Genomic DNA, 27,456 nt, shown 5'->3' on the forward strand with positions numbered 1-27,456 from the left:
ATTGTTACTTCTGGAGGACCACCTGGTTCATAGACATAGGAAAGACATGAAAAGATGCTTCTGGACATGCTTACTGACTACGCTGAGGCCCTGAGAGGTTGAGGCTAGCTCTTGGATTTTGGGGTACCCTACTTTTCCTTTGGCTCTCCCTGTGTGGCTGCTGCCTGACCATGGCTTGGGAATGGAACCCATGGATTCAATTTTGACAGAGCGAGGAAGGAAACGTGAATATCCTATTCGATCCTCTAGGCCTTACTCAAGTGGGGAGGAAGGCATTACCTGGCTGAAGAAAACCTAGCTCTCAGGTCTTACCTCATTGAAAAGCTGTTTTACCTTTTTCAATAGATAAAATAAAAATGGTCTTTTGATTATCAGTTGTTTCTCATGATTCTGTAGGTACGTTGTACTCTGGAGCAAGTCTTTCATCCTGTTTGTTATTGGAGGTGGGACATCCCAGGTGGCTCATGTACCTGGCCGCTGAGCCAGCGTGCCTGCATTCTTCTGCCCGTGTGTGGCCCGGGCTTCTCACAGTGTAGCGGCTGATTCTGAGAGTGTTCTAGGCCATTGAAAGCATTGGCTGTCCCTCTCTGCTGTTTCATAGCCTGGCTGTTGCACGGTTGACTGGGCAAGGTGAGTTCAGCCTCGACACAAGCAGAGGGGAGACAGACTCCATTCTTTTGATGAGAAGAATAGCAAAAACGGTATAGGTATGGGGGTAGCTGCAGAAGTGGGATGAGAGCATAGTTCTCAGGCAGGGGAAATAGCAAGTATAGCTTGTGTTTAAGGAACACTGAGGAATACAGATGGCCTGGCCAAACACTGTGGGCGGAGTGGCCTCCAGGACTGCAACGGGGAGCTGCTGTGGGGTTTCACGGAGCAAGTGCTTTGATCTGTCCCTGACTTTATAAAAGGTGCTCTCTGTGTGGGGAAGAGACCAGTCCCAAGCCTGCCGGTAGTGTGGAAAGTGGCGGCATGCACAGGAATGAATGGGAAAAAGGATTCTGTAGAGGGTCTTGTCCCGGAATGGAGGTTCATGCTCAGGGATGGTCGTTTAGGGGAACGCGGCAGAGAGGCCCTCACTGAGAGAGGAGGAATGGCCTCAGAAGGACCTTGGATTTACCAGGGGAGGGAAGGGGGGCTGCTGAGTGGCATGGACTAGCCCAGTTGGGGCTCAGTGCTGATTAGTTGTCTTGGCGTTAAAAACCCACAGTACAGGCAGCATACAGCGCAAAGGACCCAAGTCCCTAGGTTGGGGTAACTGGCATTTCCTAAAGGCTCCATCCTGAGCAGGGCCTGCAGTTCTCAACTTGGGAAGGTAGAATGAGAAGGTGTCTTGCTTTTCCTTGTAATAGCATTCTTTGCTGGACCTTCCCTCCCACCCATTTCTGTTATACTTTTAGGCTAAAGTCTCAGACTTCCCTTCTTTCAGGAAGTCTGCTGGGATTATATGCTAGGCCCAGCGTTTCCTGGTTTTCTTCCCCCAGTCCTGTAATTGCGGACCTCTTACTATCATATCCCTCCTACTGGACTGTAACCTCTTTGAGGACAAGGACACGAGCCAAGCACGGTGTGAGTACTGGGAATTCATGTTAAAAGTAGAATGTTATCTGCTGGTGGGGGTTGAAAGAGGCTAGTCTGACTGGTTATGCATGGAGGGGTGGAGTCAGGCACCGTGGCCCCACAGGAAGTTGGAGACCTGTGAAGACCTCTACAGGTTGGAGTTGTTGCCCAATACACTTAATTGCAATCTCCAGTTCCAAGAGAATGGAATCTCTCACATTCTTTTCAGTGGGCAAACAAGTAACGGGCCCAGGCCTGAAAGGCCTTGAGTGGCTTTACCGCATTATCGGTCCTGCCTTGCAAATGTTTTCCTGGAGCTGGATTTAGTTTTCCCTGTTACTTACCACCTGGCACCCTTATGGACAGGCTGCCATCTCTGTCCTCTCTGTTAGGACTGCTGGTCAGCATTTGTATTTCCTGCACCTTCTCTTACAGTTTGAAACCACCAGCTGTGAGATGAAGTGTATGATCCCCATTTTATGGGTAGGAATAGAACTCAGTGAGCCAGTTCCATCAACAGAACTGCAGAAGGAATGGCCACATGGACTTTTGAATGTAGGTTTTTTGACTCCTCAGTGTAAGGTGACCTCAGTGTGCCCTGGTCTCTTTCCATGTCTGGATGGATGACTAACTGGAACAGGCACTGTAACCTCTGTCCCCTCAAGGTTACCCAGCTACCATTTACATCCCTACCAAGAGGCTTTTCCCTGGCTCCCCCATTTCCTCCTCTTTTGGCCCATGAGCTTCCAGCTAACATTTCCCTCCAATCTCCTCCAGTTTCTTCCCCTGTGCTCGGGCCAAGAATAGTGTGCTCCTTTGCTGAAGCTGCTCCTTTTATCGAATTTGTAAATCTGTCGTCCTTCTTTCCCGTTCTTTCAAAGAAGCCATTTCTGATTTACCTGGCCCACCCCCAAGGCCGTGCAACCACAGTAAATCCTACGAACTTTTGTACAACTTTTCTGGGTGGCTGTTTTTTTAATCTGCCCCCAAATATCATGTAATTTGGTTAATTCCTTACTTGTCTTACTGATCCTCTCTAGTGGGTTTCCAAACGGGGTCACTTGGGAGATATAAAGGGGGTGCCTCGTGTGCCCGCTAAAGCTCCCCAGACTGGACCAACCAAGATTTCTAGGAGACTGGAAGCTTCTTCAGTTGTTGTTATTGTTTTAAATCTCCCAAGGCTTTTAGCCCAGAGCCTTAAATCCAGTGTAAATAGTAAAAAAAATAAAAATAAAAAAAATTAGTAAACACAGCACACTTGATATAAGGGTATTGGGGCCTCAGGCAGAGTCAGGAGATTCCAGTGCCTAGTATAAGAGCCCTTCCTGAAACAGAGGAGGCTGAACACCCAGGAGGGAAGTGTTGGGAGACAGGGAGGCTCCCCGCAGCTGACCAAACAGGGGACAGGCCAGCCTGAGTCTTCCAGGTCATTCATTGCCTTATGGAGAAGGTAGTTTTGGGGCAGTGGGATTCATGTGGTAGAAGGAAAAAGGAAGGAAAACCCACACTGGCCAGAACTTCGAAACACACCAATTTGAGGATCTGTGGCAGCCAGGTACAGTTACAGTTGGACCCAGAACACAGGTCTGAACTTCATGGGTCCACTTAATGCAGGGTTTTGGTTTTTTTCCCCAGTAAATACAGTGCAGTACTGTAAATATATTTAATCTTCCTTATTATTTTCTTAAACATTTTTTTCCTCTAGCTTTGTTGTTAGAACACTGTATACAGGGGCGCCTGGGTGGCACAGCGGTTAAACTTCTGCCTTCGGCTCAGGGCGTGATCCCGGCGTTATGGGATCGAGCCCCACATCAGGCTCCTCCGCCATGAGCCTGCTTCTTCCTCTCCCACTCCCCTGCTGTGTTCCCTCTCTCGCTGGCTGTCTCTATCTCTGTCGAATAAATAAAATCTTTTTTTTTTTTTTTAAAAAAAAGAACACTGTATACAGTACATACAACGTACAAAATATGTGTTCATCGACTGTTACCTGTAAAGCTTCTGGTAAACAGTCGGCTATATTAGTAGTTAAGCTTTTAGAGACTCAAATTGTAGGTGGATTTTCAACTGAGTGGGGGGTCGGCACCCTTAAACCCCTTGTTGTTCGAGGGTCAACTGGATTTAGATTTCTCCTGTAGAGGTGTTAGCCAGAATAGGAGTGTCTCTAAAAAAACCCCCACGGGAGTCCGTCAGGAATTTCAGGACCTAAGTAGAGACCCAATTGAAGGGCGGTTCTTTTTCCCTTATTTTCTTCCTGAGACTTGAGATTAAGTAACTGATAGCCCCTGGCTGCTTCACGGGTTAGAGCTTACAGATTTTCTCTTTTCCATCTGAGCAGGCCTGGCTTTCCCCCATCTGTGAACTCAAGAGGTTATCCTTGCGTACCTGCCCAGGTGGTGGCTTAGGTGGTGGGGTGGCCGGGAGTTTCCGTACGGGGCAGGAGGTGGGGGCTGCTGATTGCACTGCTCGCTGAGTCAGAGTCGGCGTGCTGCCCGTGGGTTCTGCTAGCAGCGTACGATACAGCTTGAAGAGCTGCCCCACCCCCACAAGCTTCATTTATTGAGATGAAGTGGGATTTCGGAGAAAGTTCCACATTTGAGACAGGAGAAGTGATTTCATCAGAGAAAAGACATTGTACAGGCTTCTAACACGGAACTTGACTCCAGTGGTCTTACCTGCAGTGTCCCCACACCTTGATTTTTTTTTTTTCTGATTTTATCTTATTACTGGTTAGTTGGCATTTCCCTGCACAAAGTCCTGCTGGCCTAGGTGTCAGTGATGGCTTGACTTGCATGTGCACTTTCCTTGGTCCTTGCCAAGTCCTGCTGTAATTACTGCTGCGTTAAGAGCACTGCTGTTTTTATTTATTTGTTTGTTTGTTTATTTATTTATTTATTTATTTATTTATTTATTATTTTTAAGATTTTATTTACTTACTTGTCAGAGAGGGAGCAAAGCAGGGGGAGAAGCAGGCTACCCGGTGAGCAAGGATCCCCATGCGGGACTGGATCCGAGGATGCTGGGATCATGAGCTGAGCTGAAGACCCTTAACCCTTAACCACCCGGGTGTCCCAGAGCACTGCTATTTTAAATGCTGTGCACACTTGTGAGAAAAAAGGGTGAATTCCAAGGGACTAGGGCTTCATTTCTGGCCTTCGTTGGCCCAGTGACCATTCCTGGCCTGGCAGCTGACTCTCTTCTTTGCGCTGGTAGGTTTATCCCTATTTGTCCTTTGTGGTTCCAGCACCGGCCGGGTGGTCTTCATCATGTCTCATCACTGAAAACAGGAATCCAGCTTTCTTCTTCTTTTCCCTATGGACCAGTTTCTGCTGGTTTGCCTAGGCTCTTTACGCCACGGTTTGTTGAGCTTGTGTTCTGTTCCCCGCACCCTTCTTTTAAAGGCCTTGAAATGTTAATGGTCTCAGTACGAAATAGTTGCTTGTCTTGTGTCCATAGCTGTCCTGTCCCTACCCTACTTGTGCCCCACCTCGGACTCCAGAGGTCATTGTCGGGGGTCTCCACGGGGAGAACTGCCCTGTAAACTGCAGGGGTCACAGAATCAGCCCTAGGCTGCTGTTCCTCTGGTGGCTCCCAGCCGCGGTGGCAGGGAGGCTCTTTAAAGTTGGTCTCCTTCCTTTGCCTGGCTCTGGCTAACCAGTGCCCCTTCGGCATTTGTCCGTGGGACTAGGTTTCCTGTTGTTGGAAAAGAAGGAATGGGTGGCTTAAATTAATTGCCTAACAAACTGCTAACATGAAAAGGGTTTAAAAGGGAAATCATTTTTGACACGACTAAGGCCTTCACTGTTGCTCCAGAGAGCTGTCTTAAGCCCCTTCTGCTCTTGCTCTCTTTCTGCCTTTTACTCAGAGGAGACTGTTGAGATCTGTTCCTGTGGTGTTGGTGGGGGAAAGAGGAGGTGCTGTGAGTGGTGTCTGTTTTCCATATTTAATGCCTGTCTTGATGGGGGCATTGAGGAGTGCTGGCAAGGAGCCGATCCTTGGCAGACATACACAGCACAGCCGCCCCCTGTTGCAGAGTGGGCACTTACTGGCAGCGAGAGAATTCACAGGCCAGCCCCTGCTTTCTTGATTGGTCTCTGTCCTAGTTTATGCTTTTTCATTTTTTAAAAGATTTTATTTACCCATTTTTAGAGTTGAGGGAGGGCAGAGGGAGAGGGAGAATCTCAAGCAGTCTCTCCTGGAGTGTGGAGCCCAGGACACATGGCTCACAGGGCTCGATCCACACTCCCAAGATCATAACTTGAGTGGAAACCAAGAGTCAGACATTCAGCCAACTGAGCCACCCAGGGTGCCAGGTCTCCTTCCCAGTTTAGGTGTAATACCTGACTGCAAACAAGTACAGATTAACACAAAATTTCTACAGCAATTAAATACATGGTTAGCCTCTTGATTCGGAGGCATTGCTTAGTTAGGGAACTTAAAATTGTCAGTGGATGTGACCCTGTAACCTTGGACCGTCAGGAAGGCCAGAGTTGGTTGAACCTTTCTTATTCAGGACAGAGTAATTAATGTAGGAGTCCAGCTACTCGGGAATATAAAACTTGCTGGAATGGGGAGAGAAAAGAAAATTTTTGTGTTGTGTTGGAAGGAGAAAATATGGCTAGTAATGTTTAAAAACCCTTTTTTTCTTATTATCTGAGTATTTCTGCTTCCGCCCCTGGGAAAATTTTCCCAAGGTGATGTGTTTCCTTGCTTAAAACTCACCTGTCTGTGTGATTTCAGCCGCAGAGGCAGGTGAGACCCCTTTGGCTGCCAGGGAGTGAAAAGGTTTCAGGTGCAAAAGGTTGCCCACTGTTTAAGAGGTGAGGACTGAGTTACATGACCACCTACAGAGTCTGGCCATTGTATGAAGTCGGCCCCCCGGGCACCACCTACTTTAAGGGTCCAGATTGAAACTCTGCCTTTTGTGACCTTGGAGGCAACAGGAGAGCTGTGCATCTGTGTCAGAATCTATCTTCCTGTGTCTGGCTTAAAAATCTATAATTTACGTGGGCAGTGATCTCAGTGTTGGAACAAATCTCTTTTATTTGCTGCTGGAAGCTGCATGGGCTACTCATTAGTACATCAGAGGTCAGATGCATGCCAGGGCAGCAGCTGGGACACTGATGATTTCATGTGGCTTTGTATGACCGCGGGCCGCCTGTGGTGCTGTAAATCGGGCTCAGAGTTCTAATTTTTTCAAAACCTCTGGGGAGTTAGTCTAACACTTGCCTCTTGTGAGATAGAACTTAAGATAATATTTATAGTGGAGGGCAAAGGAAAAATAATGCGTAATGGGAACATTGTGGGAAGAATGGTAGTAACCTATTAGAAGTAAATTATGTGGGGCCATTGGAGCAACTCATTCATGGGCTCCACGAGTATGTATTCAGTCCGTAGCTATGAAGAGCTCCCCACCACTGAGTCAAGGCTCCAGACCCCACCCCGTAGACACTAGGTTGTCAGTGGGAGGGTTTCTCCCCTAATTTTTTTCTTAGGTATAATTTACATAAACATTATAATTGTACATTTTGAATTTTGACAGCTATACACCTGTGTGACCACCCCTTTCATCAGCTTCTCTTCTGATATTTTTCACCGTATTTTGTCTTTGTTGTAAGTGAAATTATGCAGTATGTTTTTTTATTTTTTTCCAACAATTTTTATCTTACTAAAGTTTTAAAAATACACTTGAACATTTTATAACTTAATAAAAGATAACCTGATTCTCTGTACCACCCTTTCTTAATGCCTCGTTTGTCCCTTAAAAAAAAAAAGATGTGTTTTTGTTTTTTATTTTTTAATTTCAGTTTTTATTTTAATTCCAGTTAGTTAACATACAGTCTTAGTTCAGGCGTACAGTGCAGTGATTCAACACTTCCATACATTACCTGGTGCTCGCCACAACAAGTGCGCTCCTTANAGATTTTTTTTTTTTTTATTTTTTTATTTATTCGACAGAGATAGCCAGCGAGAGAGGGAACACAAACAGGGGGAGTGGGAGAGGAAGAAGCAGGCTCATAGCAGAGGAACCTGATGTGGGACTCGATCCCATAACGCCGGGATCACGCCCTGAGCCAAAGGCAGACGCTTAACCGCTGTGCCACCCAGGCGCCCCTCAGTTTTTATTTTAATTCCAGTTAGTTAACATACAGTCTTAGTTCAGGCGTACAGTGCAGTGATTCAACACTTCCATACATTACCTGGTGCTCGCCACAACAAGTGCGCTCCTTAACTAGTATATTCTATTTTGATTTTGGCTTTTTCCATCAAGCATAATCGTTTCCAATGCACGAATCTGAAAAATACTGCAGATACACCATAGTCTGTTTCTCTGTTGATACAGAAGTTTTCTGTTTTTGAAGTGGAAGAATTTTTACATACTCCAGTTTTATTTAAGTAAACAAGTTTATTAAAAACTACGTGTGGTAGGCAATAATCCAAGACAGTTCTGGGGCGCCTGGGTGGTTCAGGTAAGCGTCCAACTCTGGATTTCAGCTCAGGTCATGATCTCAGGGTTTGTCAGCTCCGTGCGGTGTGTGTGGAGGGAGCCTGCTTAAGATTCTCTCTCGTCCTGGTCTGCTAAAAAAAAAAAAAAAAAAAAAAAAACCACACCAAATTCTGGCATGTTCTCTCTCTCTTTCTCTTTTTAAGATTTTATTTATTTGAGAGACAGAGTGCGCGCACAAGCAGGGGGAGGGGCGGAGGGAGAGGGAGAAGCAGATTCCCCATAGAGCGGGGAGCCCGACTTAGGGCTCCATCCCAGGACCCTGGGATCATGACCTGAGCCAAAGGCAGTTGCTTAACCAGCTGAGCCACCCAGGTGCCCCACGATTCTGGTATGTTCTGAAGTGTCACTCAGTGTCTGAAATGTAACTTGGATCGGTTGGAGGAACCCCCAAGCACGGGTGTGTCACTGCCAGCATCAAGAAGATACTCCTTGACTGTGGGGCTCTTGTCAAAGCCTTCAGGAAGTGGGAGAGAAGCTCCAGGCAGTGGGCAGTAAACCCTGCGGGTCTTGGTAGGTAGGGTCAGCCGGGAATGTGCCTCAGGCTGCATGGGTTGGGCAAAGATAACAGGGCTCCGGTCTGAAAACCAGAGTCTGACCAGGAGACAAATGAATAGTCCAGGAAGCGAGGAGCTCTTGCAGGTTGGCTTCCCCAGGGGCAGACGCTGGAGAATGCGTTTATCAGCAGCTGTGTGAGGCAGGGAGGAAGCAGGATGGAGGCAGGCCCAAGGAGGGCATGACTGCCATGCCCTTGTTAAGCAGGGGGCAGAGCCTGAGAATGGGAAGGATAGAGCTGGTCGAGGGAGGATATTCCAGGTCACAGAAATGAGATGAACAGAGGCTTAGCTGCATTCATCCCTCTTGCGCACCCGGAGTGGCCATGTATGTTGTCCCACACATAGTGTTTTGTGACCTCATGATTAATACGTTAAAAAATTAGGGTGTCTGGCTGGCTCAGAAGAGCTTGTGACTCTTGATCTCGGGGTCATGAGTTTGAGCCAGACACTCATTGGGGTTAGAGATTACATAAATAAATAAATAAATATTTTCCAAAAAGAGAGCAAAAAAATTAAATGTGTCTTTTTGTGACTTGCAAAGGCTCTGAGAACTGCTAACTGTAGCTCAGTGTGGGAGGTGCTATCTTCTGCATGCTGTTTTTTCTGCCCCAAATCCCCATGCCTCCTTCCCACCGCACCTCTGCCCTTACAGCTCACCTGGGGGGTTTTCCAGCCCTGTAAAAACTAACTGCAGCTCCCTGAGTAGGTTCCAAAAGCCCAGAAAAATATACTTGGGCTATATCAACCTTTTTTGCCTCTGACAGGCCCTTTCTTGAGTCAGGTTTACCGTTGTACCTATCCTCAGCTTTAAATAAAAGGAGATGGCCATGGTAAGAAGAATTTGTGAACCTATTTTGTCTGTGACTCTGGCAAAACGGACAGGTGTTGTGTGCTGTGTTGCCCAGGATGTCACCGTTCTCTGGGGTTTTCTCTCAGGATGAACTCACTTTCATACTCTTTTTTTTTTTTTTTAAAGATTTTATTTATTTATTCGACAGAGAGAGCCAGCCAGCCAGAGAGGGAACACAAGCAGGGGGAGTGGGAGAGGAAGAAGCAGGCTCATAGCGGAGGAGCTTAATGTGGGGCTTGATCCCATAACGCCGGGATCACGCCTTGAGCCGAAGGCAGACGCGCTTAACCGCTGTGCCACCCAGGCGCCACTCACTTTCATACTTTTTAATAATTCTGACATTTCTGGGGACCATAAACTGGGTTATTTCTCTTTTTATCAAATCTGCAAGTAACCTCAGCCAAATTCAAGCGTTCTATTCGGAAACAATTTACTCAATATCTGTCTTTTTATTTGGTTTTTTAGGTAATGGTTCTGATTTTGTATAGGTCAATGTCAAAAACTGTGTGCTCAGGGAGTGTCCTTCCAGAGAGAAGGAACAGTTACGTGAGGGCTCTGAGCCATGGGAACATGGCAGGGTTCCTAGAGTATAAATTGGGGACCCGTGTGCCTGACTTCAGGGCTTTGGGACCTGGTCCCACAGCAGGAAAGCAGGTGATAGGGAGGGAAAGGAACTTTCATTTTTATTTTTTAAGGATTTTTGTTATTTATTTGAGAGAAAGCGAGAGAATATGAGCCTGGGGTGGTGAGAGGGGAGAAGCAGATTCCTCGCTGAGCAGGGAGCCTGATGTCGGGGCTCCATCCCAGGACCCCAGGACCATGACCTGAGCCAAAGGCAGATGCTTAACCAACTGAGCCACCCAGGCGCCTGGGAAAGGAGCTTTTAAAGGGGTGGAATGCCTTGTGAGTTGGGGCCCTGAGGACCGGGGCTATGCTAGGTGGTGGTTAGTTGGTGTTGGAGAGAGAGGGAACAGTGTTCATTGGAAGTGTGAAACTTTCTCCTAAAAAAATAGGGAAGGGGACCATGCAACTCTTTATCTCGGGGTTGTAAGTTCTAGCCCCACGCTGGGGATAGAGATTGCTTAAAAAAAATAAGGAAGGGAACACTGATAGGGCTTTGGGGTTAGCACAGAAACCTCAAGTGAACAGCACATGACTTTTCAGGATCTTCAGACTCCTGCTTCTCTGTTGGCACCAGCTCCTGCATTGGGTAGGAAGCTGTTAGAGCTTAATGGCATTCCTCTCTGTTTTCAACCCTTCCTTTTCAAATTTGCCATGTCCATCGAGCCTCAGATTTTGCCCTGGAGCCGAGTAGGCTGTTCTGCCCCCAGTTGGGGCTGTTCTTGGACACCCCACTCCACCACCAGGTAGTCTTGACTCCGTTGCTTAGTTTAGCTTGGGAATGAATCTCATTCAGCTAGCTGGCCAGATAGGTAGCCCAAATCCTTGGTCCTAACCCTTGCAATCAGACGTGTAAGATTTCTGAGTTTAGAAAGTTAATAGTGTGTACATACCTATATTAAGTCACAACACTACAAAATAATGAATATTAGCATTTCTCCAGTGAAGTGCATGAACTCTCACACTAAATGGTATAGGTAAAATCATAAATCATTTTCATGCCTGTTTGGGTTTTGCTGCCAAGTAGCTTATGTAAACACTTTTGGTTTCCAGAGCCTGTTGGATTTTGGAATTGCAGAAAGGGCATCGTGGGTTTGTATGGGACCTCAATGTTTGTGTCACTGGGTGTTTGAACAATACCCTCTGGGACTGATAAGTGTTAATTTTATTCTTAACACGAGGTTTTTCGTGTACATTGCTTGAGACCTCTTCCTCCGTCCACCTCTAGAGACACCCCCAACTAGCAGCCACCCCACCCATGCCTTTGTGTTTGGGACAATCTCCTTAGCAGCCACTGAGAATACAAAACACAAGGCTTGCTTTATTGCTGCTCTTCTGGGCTTCTTTTCAATCTCCATCTCCAGTGAAGCCTTCCAGCCAAGCAGAAGTGGACCTTAACTCCCAGTCCCAATATTGACCATCTCATCTGGTGCTACCCCCACCCCCACCGGCTTTTTGTATAAGTTTGGTCCTGTAGGGAACAGAAACGGGCGCAAACCTTCTTTTTTCATTTGGGCGGAGTTAAAGTTAGTAAGATTGGGAATCCTTACTATCCACTCTTGGAAGTATATTTTCCTTCTCACACATCAAGTGATGTAGTGATCGTATGTGTTGCCAAATTGGAAGAAATGGAGATGTATAAAGAACAAGGATAATGCAACATAACATTTTTTGTGATTTTTTTTTTTAAATCAGGAAATGGCTTTAAAATTCTATCAGCAGGTACTAATAAGTTGTGGTACATTCACAGGCAACCTACCATGGAGCCATTTATAAAACGTGCAGCTTTCTCCAAGTTAATATAGTTAAGTGAAAAAAGGCTGGTGTAATATACTCCTATTTGTGTCTTTAAAAAAATTCAAAATACAGAATTAACATATTTTTAGATGGTTACATAAAGAAGTAGAAACAATTGAGTGAGAAATTGGGAGATTTTAAAAGCTATTTGCACTTACACTGTTTTGCACTAAAAATGCATATATGTTCCCTAGTTTTTTGTTTTTGTTTTTTTTTTTTTTGGATAAGGGCTTTATTTTTCAGTAATCTCTACACCCAGTATGGGGCTCAGACTCACAGCCCTGAGGTTAAGAGTCTTATATGCTACTGACTGAGCCAGCCAGCCAGGCACCCTCCTAAAAATTTTTTTTAATGCTTCAGCACATCTCGCCCCTCCCTGCCTCTCTCCCCACCCTTAACTTGCCCTCAGCTAGGTTCTGCCAACTTGAGCTGGTAGTGATTGTGCATGCAGAGGGTACGGATTCCTTTCTTTCCCCTCTTCCTTGGGCCCCCAGATCACAGCTCTGGAGCAGCACGTGGCCAGAGATGCAGGAGGAGGGACCTCTTCCTCGGGTGTGGACTGTGGTTTTGGAGCACTGGCATTCTGTTTTCCCTAAATCAAGTAAAACCTGGTTTTGGTGTTATTTAATAGACTTAGTTTCAGACTGGCTGGATTCTACTCCTTCTTCTTGGTTTAATGTTTTCGGGTTTTTTATTAGAGAGCGTGCAGGGCAGCATACACAGGTAAGGCTTTTGGTTGTCCCCCGCCATCCTCCACTTCGTTTCTGTAGTGGGAAGCTTAGAAACCCTCTTGCCTGGGTGACCTCCTTTTGTCGAGGCCTGTATGTGGGAGGCCAAATGCCCCCAGTTGTTTTAAGGGATGTGAAAGAAATCTCAAAAACGTTACGTGTACAGCAGTTCCTATATTTCAGTTGGGGCATCTCCACGGCCAGCAGCCCCTCTATCCTTTCAGTTTACATTCCTCAGTGATGTGGGTAGTTGTATTTTAAACTGGAAGCTCATTCTTTCAGGGTGCATGGTGCTCTCATAGGAGTCCCCTGGGTGGGTGGGTGTGTGTTCGTTCCTTGTTGGATCACAGGTAGTATAAAAAGTGGTTTCCAGAAATGCATACACAGTCTTGTTTATTAACAAAGCACTTTATTTAAGCACTGGCTAAGGTAAACCTGCCTACTTGGTATTTTTATTTATTTATTTTTTCTTTAACCTCCCTCCTTCCTCTCCTGCTGGGCCCACATTCCTAGGTCTTTGTCTCTGCCTGGTATTTTAGAAATTATGGGAGAGGAAGGCAGTGGGTGGGGCGTTCTGGAAGCTGGGGGCAGGGAAGAGGGTGGTCACTTGCAAGGTCAGAGGTCGAGCCTGCTCCATTCAGCTGGGGCAGCCAGATTGTCGCCAGGCTACGGGGGGAGGGGGGCTTGAGGGGGCGTGTCGTGCATCTGCCCGGGAAGCCCCAAGCAGGCAGCTCCAGGCCCTGGAATTCCTGCCGCCTGAGGACCACTCCTCCCCCCCCCCTTCCGGAGCCACAGTTCATGGCCTCTGCCACATTTCTAGCCTTTTGGAAGACATGGGTTCCAGTATATTCTTTTAAAATAATCTTCCAGCTATTTCAGAGAGAATTGCACCCATGTGTACCCTTACCTATTGACGGTGTTTTCACGAGCTATAAAATTGTGGGTTTTCGACCTTAGAAATTTCAGGTAGAGGAGATATGGGGCTTCTAAATGGAATGTGAAGTCTTGCCAAAGTTTTGTGCCAAAGTTTAGCTAGATGGTTTATAAAAATTGACCATATTTTCGGTTTTTGGATACTGCTGTTTTAAAAATCGGTAGTTTATTAATTATAAGCACCACTATGTTGTTTTACTCACCCATAGCCTTTTATTATCAACCAGCTGGGAGTCCCCCAGCACCAGCCCCACCTCTGTAGCGTCCCTATAGTCCTCCTGCAACTGCAGTGCCCTGGTGCCTCCAAAATCACAGTGTGCTATAGGCACTCAGGGCTGCATCAGTCCTCTGTGAAATGATGCCAGGCAGGATTGCATCCAGAGACCCCACTGCCCACTTCAGAGGTATCTGGGCTCTCAGGGCTAGGTGTCTAGAGGGGCCCAGTGCCAGGGGCTTTGGGCACCCTGCTGCCACGTGTTTCTTTTCTGGCCACTTCCTCTGCAGAATGCTTTGAAACCTACCATTTGCAGGATATCTCCTATGCACAATGTCATCCAGGCTCTGGATTGTAAACATCTAAAACCCAGAAAAATCACCTTGGTTCCTTGCAGTCACATAATTGGCCCCTGGCTTCCTTGCTTGGCCCAGAATTATTTAAAAGCCTTTTGGTTTCTGGCGTTGAGTCCCTGAGATAGGGTTGAACCCTGAGTGGTCTCCTTAAGGCACCTAGCCAGACCCCTCGTGTTTCACATGAGACAAGCCCAGTCAGGTGACTGGCCAGATGGTGCCAGACTCGGGCTAACAGCCTCAGGTTCTTTTCCACTCACTGTACGAGTGAGAGCAGTTATGCTTGCACAGACTAAAGAAAGCAGGGGGACTCCAGCCAGTCCACACAGCTGTTCAGAGAGATAGAGGAGATTGCGTAGCTGTTTGGCAGAGGCAGAGGACAGAAGGTTCAGAGACATGTTCTATTCTAATTTAAAAGGAACCTGGAAATGGGAGGTTTTCACACTTCACATGAACATAGGAGTGATGCCTTTATTCCCATGACAAATGGAGGGAGCAAAGGGAAGGCAGGAGGTTGAGTTGTTGAAACAGGAGCGGACGTTGCTTTAGCACCACATTGTAAAAAGAGACTGTCCAGGAATTTCTCCCAAGTTTATCCAGTTCAGCATCTTTTGGTTAGTATTGAAGGTTAGCTTGAGAATTTTAGCTTTATCAGATCAGAAAGATTAGATCAACTGTACGTGGCGAACTTGTTTTAAAAAGCGATTGGTCTTTGGGCACCTGGGTGGCTCAGTCAGTTGAGCGTCTGCCTTCGGCTCAGGTCATGATCCCAGGGTCCTGGGATCAACCCCCCCCCCCATGTCAGGGCTCCCTGCTCAGTGGGGAGTCTGCTTCTCCCTCTGCAGCTCCCCCTGCTCATGCTCCCTCTTAAAAATCTTAAAAAAAAAAAAAAAAGGAACATAGTATCCTAAATCCTTTACTGATTTCTTTTTTTCTTTTTTAAGATTTTGTTTATTTATTTGACAGAGGCAGCCAGCGAGAGAGGGAACACAAGCAGGGGAAGTGGGAGAGGGAGAAGCAGGCTCCTAATGGAGAAGCCTGATATGGTGCTCGATCCCAGAACGCTGGGATCACGCCCTGAGCCGAAGGCAGACGCTTAACGACTGCGCCACCCAGGCGCCCCCCTTTCCTGATTTCTGAATCCAAAAGTTCCCAGGGAAGCAGTCTAATCCGCTCACCTCCCTTTTCACCCTCTGAACCCTGAGTGGAGAAGGCCTGTTTCCCTGACTGAGCTCGTTTCCTAGTGGACGTGCTCTGTGCCATTGTGTTGGTGAGTTAATAAAATAACCTGAAGGGTTGGGGGGGGGCACTTGTCCACTCAGGTCATGATCTCATCACGCCAGGGCTCTGTGCTTAGTGGGGAGTCTGCTTGAGATTTTCCGTCCTTCCCCCACCCCCATGATAGCACATGCTCTCAAATAAATAAGTAAATCTTTAAAATAACCCGAAGAGAAGAGAAGCAGCATTCTCTCTCCTACCAGGGCCCTTTCTGTGCGGGTCTTTCTAATGGGAACATTGTAGCCCTCCCTCCCCATCTCTGTGTCCTGTGACACTCTGCCTGCTTCCGGACCAGGGTGAGCTCCTGTTCTGTTCCACACAGAATCGCCTTGCCTCCAGGGTCACATCCTGGACTTCACAACGCCTAGTACGGTGCTAGTGCTCAGGTGAAGAGCTGGTGTCAGGCATGTCTCGGAACCAGCTCTTCAGAAGGCTCGTGCTGGCCTCCCTGTTCTGCCCCTGCTTGCTGTGTGGCCCTAAGACGTCATGACCTCTTGTCTTCATCTGGGGATTAAGCGTATTGTGTATGGGAAAGCAGCCCCTCGGACACCGCTTCTCTGCCTGTTGCGTGTTGGCTGGCTTTTCCTCACACGCAGGTATACCAGCGGCAAATTGAAGCGCTGCTCGCGAAAGCAATCCAGCAAACATTTACAGAGAGTGGTACTAAGCGCCTGCTCTCTGGAGGGATACAGCTAGACTGGCCCAGTTTCTGTGCCAGGGAGCTTTCGCTCTTGAGAGCCCCTCATTTATCAGCGCGTGGAGGTTGTGGCAGCCCTTCTCCCCTCCTAGCATGCTAGGCCCCAGGGAAATACAGAACATCACATAAAGCAGTTCTGTCAGCACGGGCTGCCTCACAGGGTCAACTCCTTGGAACAACTTGGCAGGAAGAAGAAAGACAAGAAGCTGGCTGACCTTACCCCACTAGCTTTTCACCTTCGTTCCAGAAGCTTAAGCCTGTAGCTTGCTTGAGTGCCTGGGAGAACCATGCTCTGCCCTTGGCGCTGATCTCCTTGATGGGGAGGCGGCTGCAAGCTGTGGTGGGAGGGTGATTAATAGTGGCTCCTAGCCTGTTTCACAGATCCAGAAACTGGGGTGGCAAAACAAAATTTTCTGGTATATACTTTTGTTTGGGCCACCAATCTTAGGCAAGGAAACACAATCTTAGAACTTTTCTGGGTAATTAATCTGAGATACGGGGAAAATCTCTTGTGCTGGGAGGATTGTTTTATTTTATCTTTGTCTTTGGAGTGTCTCAGTTATACTTCTGAATGAAACGAGTGGACAGAGGGAATTGGCTGTTTTTTCCTTGATTTGGGGCTGAGGGGGTGGGAAAGGAGGGCAAGTTGTGTTCACATTGACTGCACTGCTCCCTCTTTCTGTAGAGGTGTGCTTACTAATTGGGAAGGAGTTGGCTGAGGGTCTGGAATCCACAGGCACTCCTGTGGCTGCCCCCCTCCCCACTAGTCCCGAATCTCCCCTTAATGCCTGTCTGCTCTCTGGTCCACAGGTGCTGCACCTGTACTGTGACACTTGCTCGGTGCCCATCTGTCGTGAGTGCACGATGGGCAGGCATGGGGGCCACAGCTTCATCTACCTCCAGGAGGCGCTGCAGGACTCGCGGGCACTTACCATCCAGCTGCTGGCCGATGCGCAGCAGGGCCGCCAGGCAATCCAGGTCAGTCCTTCCCCGCCCTTCACCTGTTTCCCTTGTTCTTCTTGCACATAAAACCTTTCCCGCTCCCTTTCAGATGGCATGTGTAGATTACTGGGCAGGCACCAGTGTGTGGGGGCCATGGAACAATGACCCAAGTGAGCTCATGTGACATTAACGCAGCAGTAATCCCTTGGGGAGGTGGAGGGTACAGGAAGATGAGAAGGGTGTGGTCAAAGTTGACTATCCCGTCAGGGCTTGTTGCAGACACTTAGCTGGGCCCCCACCACATGATCTGCCTGTTTCTCATCCAGCCCCCTCCCCAGATAGCAAGTGGGCATTAGCATCCCTCAGTCAGGACTGCAGAAAGACTGGGTACTTAATGCTTTCCAGACAGATAACCTCTGCTGTTCAGATTTATTTATCGGTGAAAAATAAGTGAGCAACAGAAGTTTATTTCAAACTCTTCCCTAAGTAATGAAGTCTCCTGGTAACTGAGACCCTTGTTTCTGTTTCGTCCCCATCCCTTTAGGGTTAGGAAGGGACATGTATAACTTTGGGGCATAGAGAAGTTCTTTTACAGTCAAGTGATGGCATGCCTGAAATGATTTAAAATCTTCTTGTCTGGTCCAGGTGCCAAGGTTTTTAAGAAAGGAAAAAATCATGAGGTGTTTTCCTTATCTGTAGGATAAAATTTGAAAATCAGGGAACATTGCTAGTCGTTGAGCAAAAATTGGAAAACTGTTGTTTATTTACATTCTTAGAGTATTTGAATAAGTGAATTGCTTAAAAAGTAAGACCCTGTTTTTTTGGAAATGTGAAGAATTGGTCATGTGCTCTAAAGAAGGGGCAGAAGGATGGTGGAGGTCTTAGTAAGTTTCTCAGCAGCTGTCATATTCCTGTGCATGATACTGAAGTAGACTTTCAAAAGAGTCAGATTATCTGATATTCAACTCATATTCTTAAGAGGTTTGAGAGTCTGTGTTTCTGCAGTGACTCATTCTGGCATAATCTTATGCCAGAGAGGCCTGCTTTCTTTTTTATGTCTTTGGAGTGGCTCTTGGTTGCTCTTAAATTATTGTTTGCCAGCATCCCCACTAGTGCATAGTTCATTTTATTTCTGTTCTATTTTGGTGAACTTGTTCCTGCAGATGAAGTGGTTTGTGGCTTCCCTTTTCATCCCACTGCCATTAGGACCTGGTCAATTGCCTTTAGGTGCTGGTGTCTCCTGGACTCTGGCAGCTGTCCACGTCACCTGGGGGAGCTTAAAGACCTGCTGTGTCTGGGTCCTGCCCCCCACATTGTGATATAATCTTACTAACCCCTTTCTCTCTTTGGAGATTGAGAACACTCAGGGGTCCTTGAAACATGTTTGAGAGAATTGCTGGTGTTCTCCGCTTCCTGGGATCTGCCACTCTGGAGAGAAAAATGAGTTGTCATAATTTGCTAGAAGCTTAGGGGGAGCTCTGTGGTTAAAGTGACAATCTTGGAGGTGGAAATTTGAACTTTTTGTGGAGAGGAGAAAAAAGTTGACATGCAGATTTTGTCTGCAGTGCTTAACTTTCCACAGCAAATATAGTCAGTGTTAGCTGAGAGTCTGCTGTGTTGAGTAGTGAAAAGAACCTTGCGGGGGTGGGGTGTGCCTGGATGGCTCAGTGGGTTAAGCATCTTGCTTTTGGCTCAGGTCATGATCCCAGGTCTTGGGATTGATCCCTGCATTGGGCTCTCTGCTCCTCCCTCTACCTCTGTGTTCTCTTTCCCTCTCTATCAAATAAATAAAATCTTTTAAAGAAAAGGAAAAAAAAGAACCTCGGGATGAAGTTCAAATGTGAGTTGGTACTGTGGTGCCTGACGGGGCGTTTTGGGTGGAGGAGCCAAGTGGCAGATGGGTATTTGGGCTGAGGTGGAAGGCTCAGTTTGTTGTTAATCTGTATGGCCAATCCAGGTGCACCTGCATCAGTTGTGAATTGATTCCTTGAAAATCCTTGTGTAACTAAGACTGTGTGGGGCAGGGGAGGGGTAGCCTTTTGTGGCTCTGGTTCTGATTCTTCAGAATCCACACCCAGCCAGGGATCGGAAGATTGGGGTAGGATTGGCTAACGATTTCTGTCTGAATGTTCTTATCAGGCTCTCAATACATTGACCATTCCTAAGACTATCTGGCAGCCCTCTAACGAAAGTAGAGAGATTCATACCTGTTGAGAAGGAAGTCCCCTGGGTGTTGGTAGAAAAAACCATGGCCCATCTTTCCCTCTGAGTTCACTCTCTGATGCCAGCACATGCCTTTGGGAGAAGGGAAGTTGAGGTAAAGATTGAGGACAAGTGAGTTTTGCTTAGAACTATGGCCACAAATGGCTGCTGGATCTGAAGATAACACATCTATATTCTCGGGGCTCCTGGGTGGCTCAGTTAAGCATCTGCCTTCGGCTCAGGGCATGATCCCGGCATTCTGGGATCGAGCCCCACGTCAGGCTCCTCCGCTGGAAGCCTGCTTCTTCCTCTCCCACTCCCCCTGCTTGTGTTCCCTCTTTCGCTGGCTGTCTCTCTCTCTCTGTCAAATAAATAATCTAAAAAAAAAGATTAAAAAAAGCCACATCTATGTTCTGGACCGTTGGAAGGAAACAGGCATTCTCCAGCCTTCTATAGAGATTTCCCAGAAGGCTTGCACAACACTTCTTATATCCATTGGCCAAAATCCAGTGTTACACATCAGTTATAGGGAAGTTTTGTTTGTTTTCCTTCCAAGTTTGTATTTAAATTCTAGTTAGTTGGGGTGCCTGGGTGGCTCAGTCGGTTAAGTGTCTGCCTTCAGCTCAGGTCATGATCCCGGAGGTCCTGGGATTAAGCCCCACATCAGGTACCCTGCTCAGCAAGGAGTCCGCTTCTCCCTCTCCCTTTGACCCTACCCTCTGCTTGTGTTCTCACTTGCTCTCTCTTGTCTCTCTCAAATGAATAAATAATAAATCTTTTAAAAATAAATTCCAGTTGACATACAGGATAATGTTAGTTTCTGGTTTAGGATTTAGTGATTCATTGCTTAACAGACAACACCCAGTGCTCATCACAAGTGTCCTTTTTTTTTTTAATTAATAATTTTTATTTTGTTATATTAGTCACCATACAGTACATCCCCAGTTTTTGATGCAGTGTTCCATGATTCATTAGTTGCGTATAACACCCAGTGCACCATGGAATACATGCCCTCCTTACTACCCATCACCAGCCTATCCCATTCCCCCACCCCCTCCCCTCTGAAGCCCTCAGTTTGTTTCCCAGAGTCCACAGTCTCTCATGCTTCATTCCCCCTTCTGTTTACCCCCCTTCATTCTTCCCCTCCTTCTCCTACCGATCTTCCACAAGTGTCCTTCTTAATCCCCATCACCCATGTAGCCCACCATCTCAGCCATCTCCCCTCCAGTAACCCTTAGTTTGTTCTCTATAGTTAAGAGTCCGTTTCTTGGTTTGCCTCTCTTTTGTCCCCCCCATGTTCATCTCTTTTGTTTCTTAAGTTCTACATATGAGTGAAATCATACAGTATTTGTCTTTCTCTGGCTGGTGAATTTCACTTGGCATAATACACTTGAGCTCCATCCACATCGTTGCAAATGGCAAGATTTCATTCTTTTTGATGGCTGAGTGTGTGTGTCTGTGTGTGTGTGTATCACTTCTTTTTATCTATTTATCAGTTAATGGACATTTAGGCTTTTTCCATATTGTGGCTCTTGTTCGTAGTGCTGCTATATACCTCAGGGTGCATGTATCCCTTCAAATCAGTGTTTTTCTATCCTGTGGTAAATACCTAGTAGTACAATTGCCAGATCATAGGGTAGTTCTGTTTTTAACTTTTTGAGAAACCTTCTTACTGTTTTCCAGAGTGACTGCACCAGTGTACATTCCCACCAACAGTGTAAGAGCATTCCCCTTTCTTGGCATCCTTGCCAACACCTGTTGTTTCCTGTGTTGTTAATTTTAGTCATTTGCGGGGGAGTTTTTATCCAAGTTCACTATAGCCTTAAATAAGATAGAACTTTCTGTTACTTTTCATCTGATAATAGTAGAAAGTCAATAGTCATGATAAGAGTGATGAGTCCTTTATTGGACATAAGTTGCCTATGTGGTTAAAAAAAAAACATTAGTACTCTTCGTGTTAAACAAAAGTGATAGATACTGTACCATTTAGCACAAAGATTAGGAGGACTGAGCTTGATGACTAAGCATAATTTTTTAAAAATTTTGTAAATGAAAATGGAAATTCATCTAGACTTTCTGGACTACTTTGGTTCCCTAACATCTGTTTTTGTTCGATTACTCTTTATTTATTTTTTTAAAAGATTTTTAATTTATTCATTCAACGGGGGGCAGGGGGAGAGTGCACAAGCAGGGGGAGGAGCAGAGGGAGCGGGAGAAGCAGGCTACTTACCGAGCAGGAAGCCAGATGCGGGGCTCGATCCCAGGACCCCGGGATTATGACCCGAGCCGAAGGCAGATGCGTAAGGACTGAGCCACCCAGGTGTCCCTGTTTGATAACATTTATAGACCATGTAACCTGCAGGAACTCCTTGCCATGATGGAAAGTTGACCACAAGAAATGCTGAGAATGCCTACTGTTTTATATGAATTTATATACACTAGCCCAGAAAGTAGATCAAGAAACCTTTTTTTTTTTTATCACAAATTACTATTACAAATATGGAAATGGAAGAACAAAATGTAGTTGCTATGCCCACGATCCCAAATCTTATTAACCATAGGCCTCTGTTTTCATAAGGATTAACAGTCCCTGTTTACTGAGGGCACTGAAACAGGCACTTTCTGTAAAGCCTGAGGTCTGGGTGTCATTCTTTCCATTTTGCAGAGAGAAAACTTTGCTCGAAAGATATTAAGTAACCCTCCAGAAGTCATACTAACAATTGAGTTGAGGAATTGTAGTTTGAACCCAAAACTGATGGGCCTCTCATTTGGGAGGCAGCTATGCATTCTCACACAATATATACACAAATGTGAGCAGGAAGGTTGAAGAACTTTAATACACCATGACCTAAATAACATTTTGCCTCTGCTGTCTTAATTAGGATCCTTGGTTGCAGTTGAATGAAAGGAAATGAATAGTCTCAGGTGACCAAGTAGGAGAATATGGATGGATCAGGCTTCAGGTGTCCAGGGATTCAGACCTTGAGGCCAGCAATCTGTCACTTAGCTCTGCCTCTCTCCATGGTGACCTCATTCTGCTGTTGAACATGGTTGGCATGCATGGGCATCTCTTCAGTCTTATTGTTCCAGCAAGCCATCCTGGGGAAAGAGTGAGTTTCCTTTTTCCTCTCCTCTTCCCTTTTGGGATGGAGGGAGAAGTTGGAACCTCCATTTGTAAAATTTCAGGGAAGGGCCCTTGATTGGCCTAGTGTCCTTCACTCCGTGGGCACCATGCCTGGATGGCACTGATCGGAAGCGTCCTTTGGACCAAATGAATAAGGATGAGCACATCACAGAAATAAAGGCCACTGGCCACACCCCATCTGCCGGCAGATTTAAGTTCTTACCAACTTCACACCACCCTTAGTGAGTATCAGTGACCTTTTACACTGTATCTGAACTCAGGACAACTTGGGACTTGTGTGTTTTCATTTCCATTTTCCAGCTTTTGTTTAGAAGAAACTATTAGGCGCTCCATTCCCTTTCTTCAACCAGGAACATTTATCCATTATTAAATTAAACGTGTCAGATGTACAGTTGACTATGAACCACATTTCCTAAGTTACAACTGTGAGAGACTCACTGCTTTGTCTGTATTTAGCTTGAGAGTCTTAGTTCTAGAAAAAACAAGCAGAAGTAAATTCTCCCAATTAATTCTATTTGGTCCCGTAAAAGGAATGGACTGTCATAAGGGTCTAGAGTTAGTACAACAAAGGAAGCGTGAAAGATGTTTGTAGTGTACCTCATCAGTATTTTAAGGCTAACCACTCATTTTTTATTGCTTTGTAAAACATTCTCTTACTTTCACTTTGAGTCTTCCTGGATATATAACATTTTGGCCACTTAACATAATTAGAGCTTTTCATATGGTGCGCTGATCCCCTGAGGTGGGGGAGATGCCCATAACCAGGAACAAGAATACAGTTGCTCTGCACGTAAAGAGAGCCTTGGTTTTTCAGTCACACTTAAGACACCATTGATTGTAAATACACCTAACAAAGGGAAAAGTGCACTGACAGTTTTAAGATGACTCATAGTTTCAGAGGTATAAAGTGTGATAAAATTACACTTCAGAGTGAACTAAAGTAGTACACATATCTGGTTTTGTGGTCTGTGAGTTTGTCGGTGACATTTGCATTCTGTCATGTTCTGCCTATCAGAACACTTTCTTTTCTTTTCGTTCCTTTTTTTTTCCCCCCTCACTTCAATTCATTTGACAGAGGGAGAGGGACGACCAGACTGCCCGCTGAGTGGGTTAGCCTGATGTGGGGCTCCATCCCAAGACCCCAAGATCATGACCTGAGTTGAAGTCAGGAGCTTCACTGACTGAACCACCCAGGCGCCCCTATCAGAACACTCTCCATACCAGTCCTCTGGCCACCTCACTTTCCCCTAGCAGATATCATCAGTCGCTTTCTGTGCTCTTCCCTGTGAAACCCAGGTGGCCTCTGCCTCCTCTGTACTAAGTGGCCCGCACTCAGCTGGCATGCATTCATTTGCCTGCCCAGATTGAGACGCTCAGCTTTCAGGTGTTTGATTGGATCTGTTAACATCTAAAAGATAACTTTTTTCCCCCTCAAGCCCCATTGCCTATTGGGTAATTTTTTATTTTCCCTCCTTATTGCAAATTGTATGTTTCTGTTTTTGAAATTTACTCAGCCCTTTACCTACTGTCATTTCCCCACCCCACCTGCCTCTTTTTTCCTTCAAATGCCCTGTTTAGATAATGGGAACTAGTTTGGCAGGTCCTGGTCTGCACATCTTGGAATGCAGTGCTTGACGGGACTGTGTATGATTTGGAAAAGAAAACTCTATTTTTTGTCTCGACACATAGGGCTTTTATGACTCTCAACCCTAGGAATGATCCTATCCTTACACACTTGGGGATCCCTCAAATTACAGTAAGGGCTTTGTACCCCTTCTACCTGATTAAAAGATGGAAGACACAGTTCTTGTCCTAGAATGGGAATTCCAGACCCAAGGGCCTGCTAGGGACCTAGTAGAAAACATGAGGGAGCAAGCCTGGCTAGGAGACAGTAGGCGGAGAGGTCAGTAGACAGACATTTGCTGTGTAAACCCACTTGCTACGCAGAGGGGGTGGTCACTGCGCTCTCCTGCAGGGAATGTAGGCCTGTTAACTTCTGTTTCTTCTGGTTTTTATGGAGAATCCGTTGGGTAAGTAATATGGCATTGGTATAAATAGAAAGCACTTGGCTGCCTCTGCTTTCCACTGAGGAAGCTAAGAAATAAATGGACAAAGGCTGGGTTGCCTCAGTCGCGTATTGACTCGGACACCAGCTAGTGCTCAGTAATACCGACACCTCGGAAGACAGGGGTGTGGGTTCCTAAGTTCTCTCCATCTCACCAACCCCTTCCCACTAGTGCCATGTGGTGCTGGGCTGCTGCACTTCAAACCACAGTTCCAGACGTTGGGAAAAGGGACTTCCTTCTTCCTTTTGACTTCCTGTTCTTGTTGGCAGCAGTTTTTCACCTAAACAGGAGGTTAGCTCCAGTTTCCAGCTTCAGCCGCTTCCAGAATGAGCTGGGCACGGCCCCTGGTCCCTACCTGTAACCCCTACTCCCCTCTCTTAGTTATCTTGGACCAAGGGTGGCCACTGCTGACTGCAGGCATGGTCTGTCTGTCATCCTCCAGTGCCCTTTGCCCTGGCAGTTCTCCACTTCCTGTTCAACCCCATTTTCTATGTTAAATTATCTCTGTTTAAATGTCTAGTGAGGTTTCCCATCTTCTAAATCAATCCCGACCGCCTGAGACATTTGAAATCTGCCAAGTCCGTTATGAGACCTGCTTATACGCATTCACTGATTGGTCAGTCCAGTTTTTTTAATCTTTTTGGTAATTTGGATATTTCCATCTGCATCAGTTTGCTACTGTTTCCTAGGTCTGCTCTAACAAATTACTATAAACTGGTGACTTAAAATAGTAGGAATTTATTCTCACATAGTTCTGGGGGCTAGAAGCCCCAAATCAAGGTGTCAGCTGGGCTGTGCTCTCTGAAGGCTGTAGGGAAGACTCTTACCCTGCTTTTTCCAAGCTTCTGGTAGTTGCCAGCAATCCTTGGTTTTCCTTGGCTTGTTACCTACATCACTCCTCATTTCTGCCTCTGTCTTCACGTGGTCTTCCCTCTGCGTGCCTGTCTTCATATGGCCTTAAGTAATTTTCAGGCATTGGATATAGGACTCCCCCTAGTCCAGTATGACCTCTTCTTAACTAGTCAGTCTGAATTTGGGAGAGACATTATTTAACCCAATATAGTTAACTGCTGCTTTGATAAATATGGTTATGGCCATAGATAGTTAGCAGGTGTAAAATATATAGAGATCATTCCTGGTGCACACAACCCAGTGGCTGTGTATCATGGTCTTTGTACCTAACCGCACGTAGTTTGGTATGTCATGACGCTTGGGACAGGGTAGGAAAGGTGGAACAGAAACGTGATGGGAAGGTGTCTTTCACTGCCAGTTTCAGGAAGGAAGTGGCATCTGAGTGGGTTTTGAAATTTAGGGTGAATTTGGACGAGAAGACATTCCAGGCCATGGATAGTCTATGAGCATTCCAGATCAGTCCAAGTGCCACCTCTGATCTTTAGGCCTCACAGGGATTGGGGCAGAGAATGCCACAAGCAGTTAGCCACGGCAGCCGTGGGTGGGTTGGGGGCAGCTTCAGTGTGGGTGTGACTTCCGTGCCATTGGTGTATCCTCTAGACTGAGAAGATGAAGGGGGGTTCCCCAGTTGTAAGTGACTGAGTCACTGCTGTTTAATAAAAAGCATATTCATACAAATAAGGCTTGCTCATGTATTGTTTGATTTCATTTCTGTGAAATATCCAGAATAGGCAACAGTGTAGAGACCAAGCAGATTGTGGTTGCCATGGGGGAGCAGGAGAGGAGATGGAGAAGAACTGCCTAATGGGTATGGAAGCTTCCTTTTGATGATGGAAGTGTTTGGAGCTGGGTGGTTGTGATGCTTACACAGCGTGGAGTGTGCTAAATGTCAGTTATGGTACATTTTATGTTCTACCTGTTTTACCACAATTTAAATGCAGAATGGGTCAGGAGGTGTGAGTAGGCCTGGCTACATGACCGAACCTGTCTGACGGGAGCTAGGTGGGATGAAGGGAAAGGATGCTTGTAGCCTTATTATTGCAAGTGTTTCTCAGCTGAGCACTGTTGGTAATCTCGATGTTTTACTCTGCGAGCTGCTGTGCTGAGCTCCTTCCATGTATTATCCTGTCTTTTCCTCCTATTTGCCAAGGTTGCAGAAGGCTAGGCACTTGCCAGGGGTCTTGCAAATAGTAGGACATGGAGCTTGGGTTTGACGCTGGGTTACCGGACTCCTAGGACGACTGTCCAGCCTGCTTTGCCCAAGTGGCCTCAGTTGTAGATGTGCTCCACATGCTGGAACCCCTTGGTCCAGGGCACACTCATGGTTGGTCAGCCATGAGCGATTCCTGAACCCAGACCAGGCTCCAAACCCTGTGTGCTTCTCTAGGCCCCTCCTGATATAGGACCTAACACCCTATGACCTGTTGCACATTAGCAGTTTGGAATCCCTGAATTAGTATCTCAGTATCTCAAAGAAATCCTTGTGGCTTTTCAAGACACATCATGTAATATTAATGAAAACACTGGGCCTTCTGTCTTGATTAATTTTTTATGAATAATAATACGTCTGATTAAACTGGCTGATTTACCTAGAGGGTGGTACAGGGTGGGGCGTGTGATGGTGCAGGGATGGTCTGGCAAGCTGGCTGACCACAGGGCATGGAATGCATGGTTTCTTCAGATTAGACAGTATCCCCAGTGTCATTTGGGGTCGGAATGAGCTGTGCTGCTAATGATGTGACAGGAACATGATGGCTACCTGCTGGCCTGCAGCTATGATGCACCTTGACCTGAGCGCTGTACCAGCCTGTGGGGTTTTCCCAGGTGGTGAGGAAGGCCAAAAAGTCTGTGGGAAGTGGTTCGTGTGGTGGGAGTGGTACATTGCACATCCAGTCCTCGTTCCCACTTTTCGGCTTGAACCCGACTACACTGGGTTCACTGGGTCAGAGAAGCTCTTGTTAGTGCTGACACTCACCGTGTAGGTGCTGTTTCCCGTACAGAGATACCCGGAGCTTCCCAGCAGTCCCTTCAGTTACATGTCAGACAGGTGCCGTGCTCTCCTCACCTGCCTGCCTGCCAGCCTGCTTACCAGGGAAGTG

General features: G+C 46.4%; 1 protein-coding gene across 1 annotated transcript in view; it reads left to right on the top strand.

The window, feature by feature from the left end:
• The window catches only part of TRIM71 (tripartite motif containing 71), a 52,820-nt gene that overhangs the window by 19,904 nt on the left and 5,460 nt on the right, over positions 1-27,456 (top strand). Inside the window, exon 2 of the mRNA XM_034663555.1 lies at positions 16,901-17,068. Coding sequence (XP_034519446.1) covers positions 16,901-17,068 — 168 coding nt within the window. The remainder of the gene's footprint in view (positions 1-16,900; positions 17,069-27,456) is intronic.

The sequence above is a fragment of the Ailuropoda melanoleuca genome, chromosome 6 (assembly GCF_002007445.2).
Source record: "Ailuropoda melanoleuca isolate Jingjing chromosome 6, ASM200744v2, whole genome shotgun sequence".
Lineage (NCBI taxonomy): Eukaryota > Metazoa > Chordata > Mammalia > Carnivora > Ursidae > Ailuropoda > Ailuropoda melanoleuca.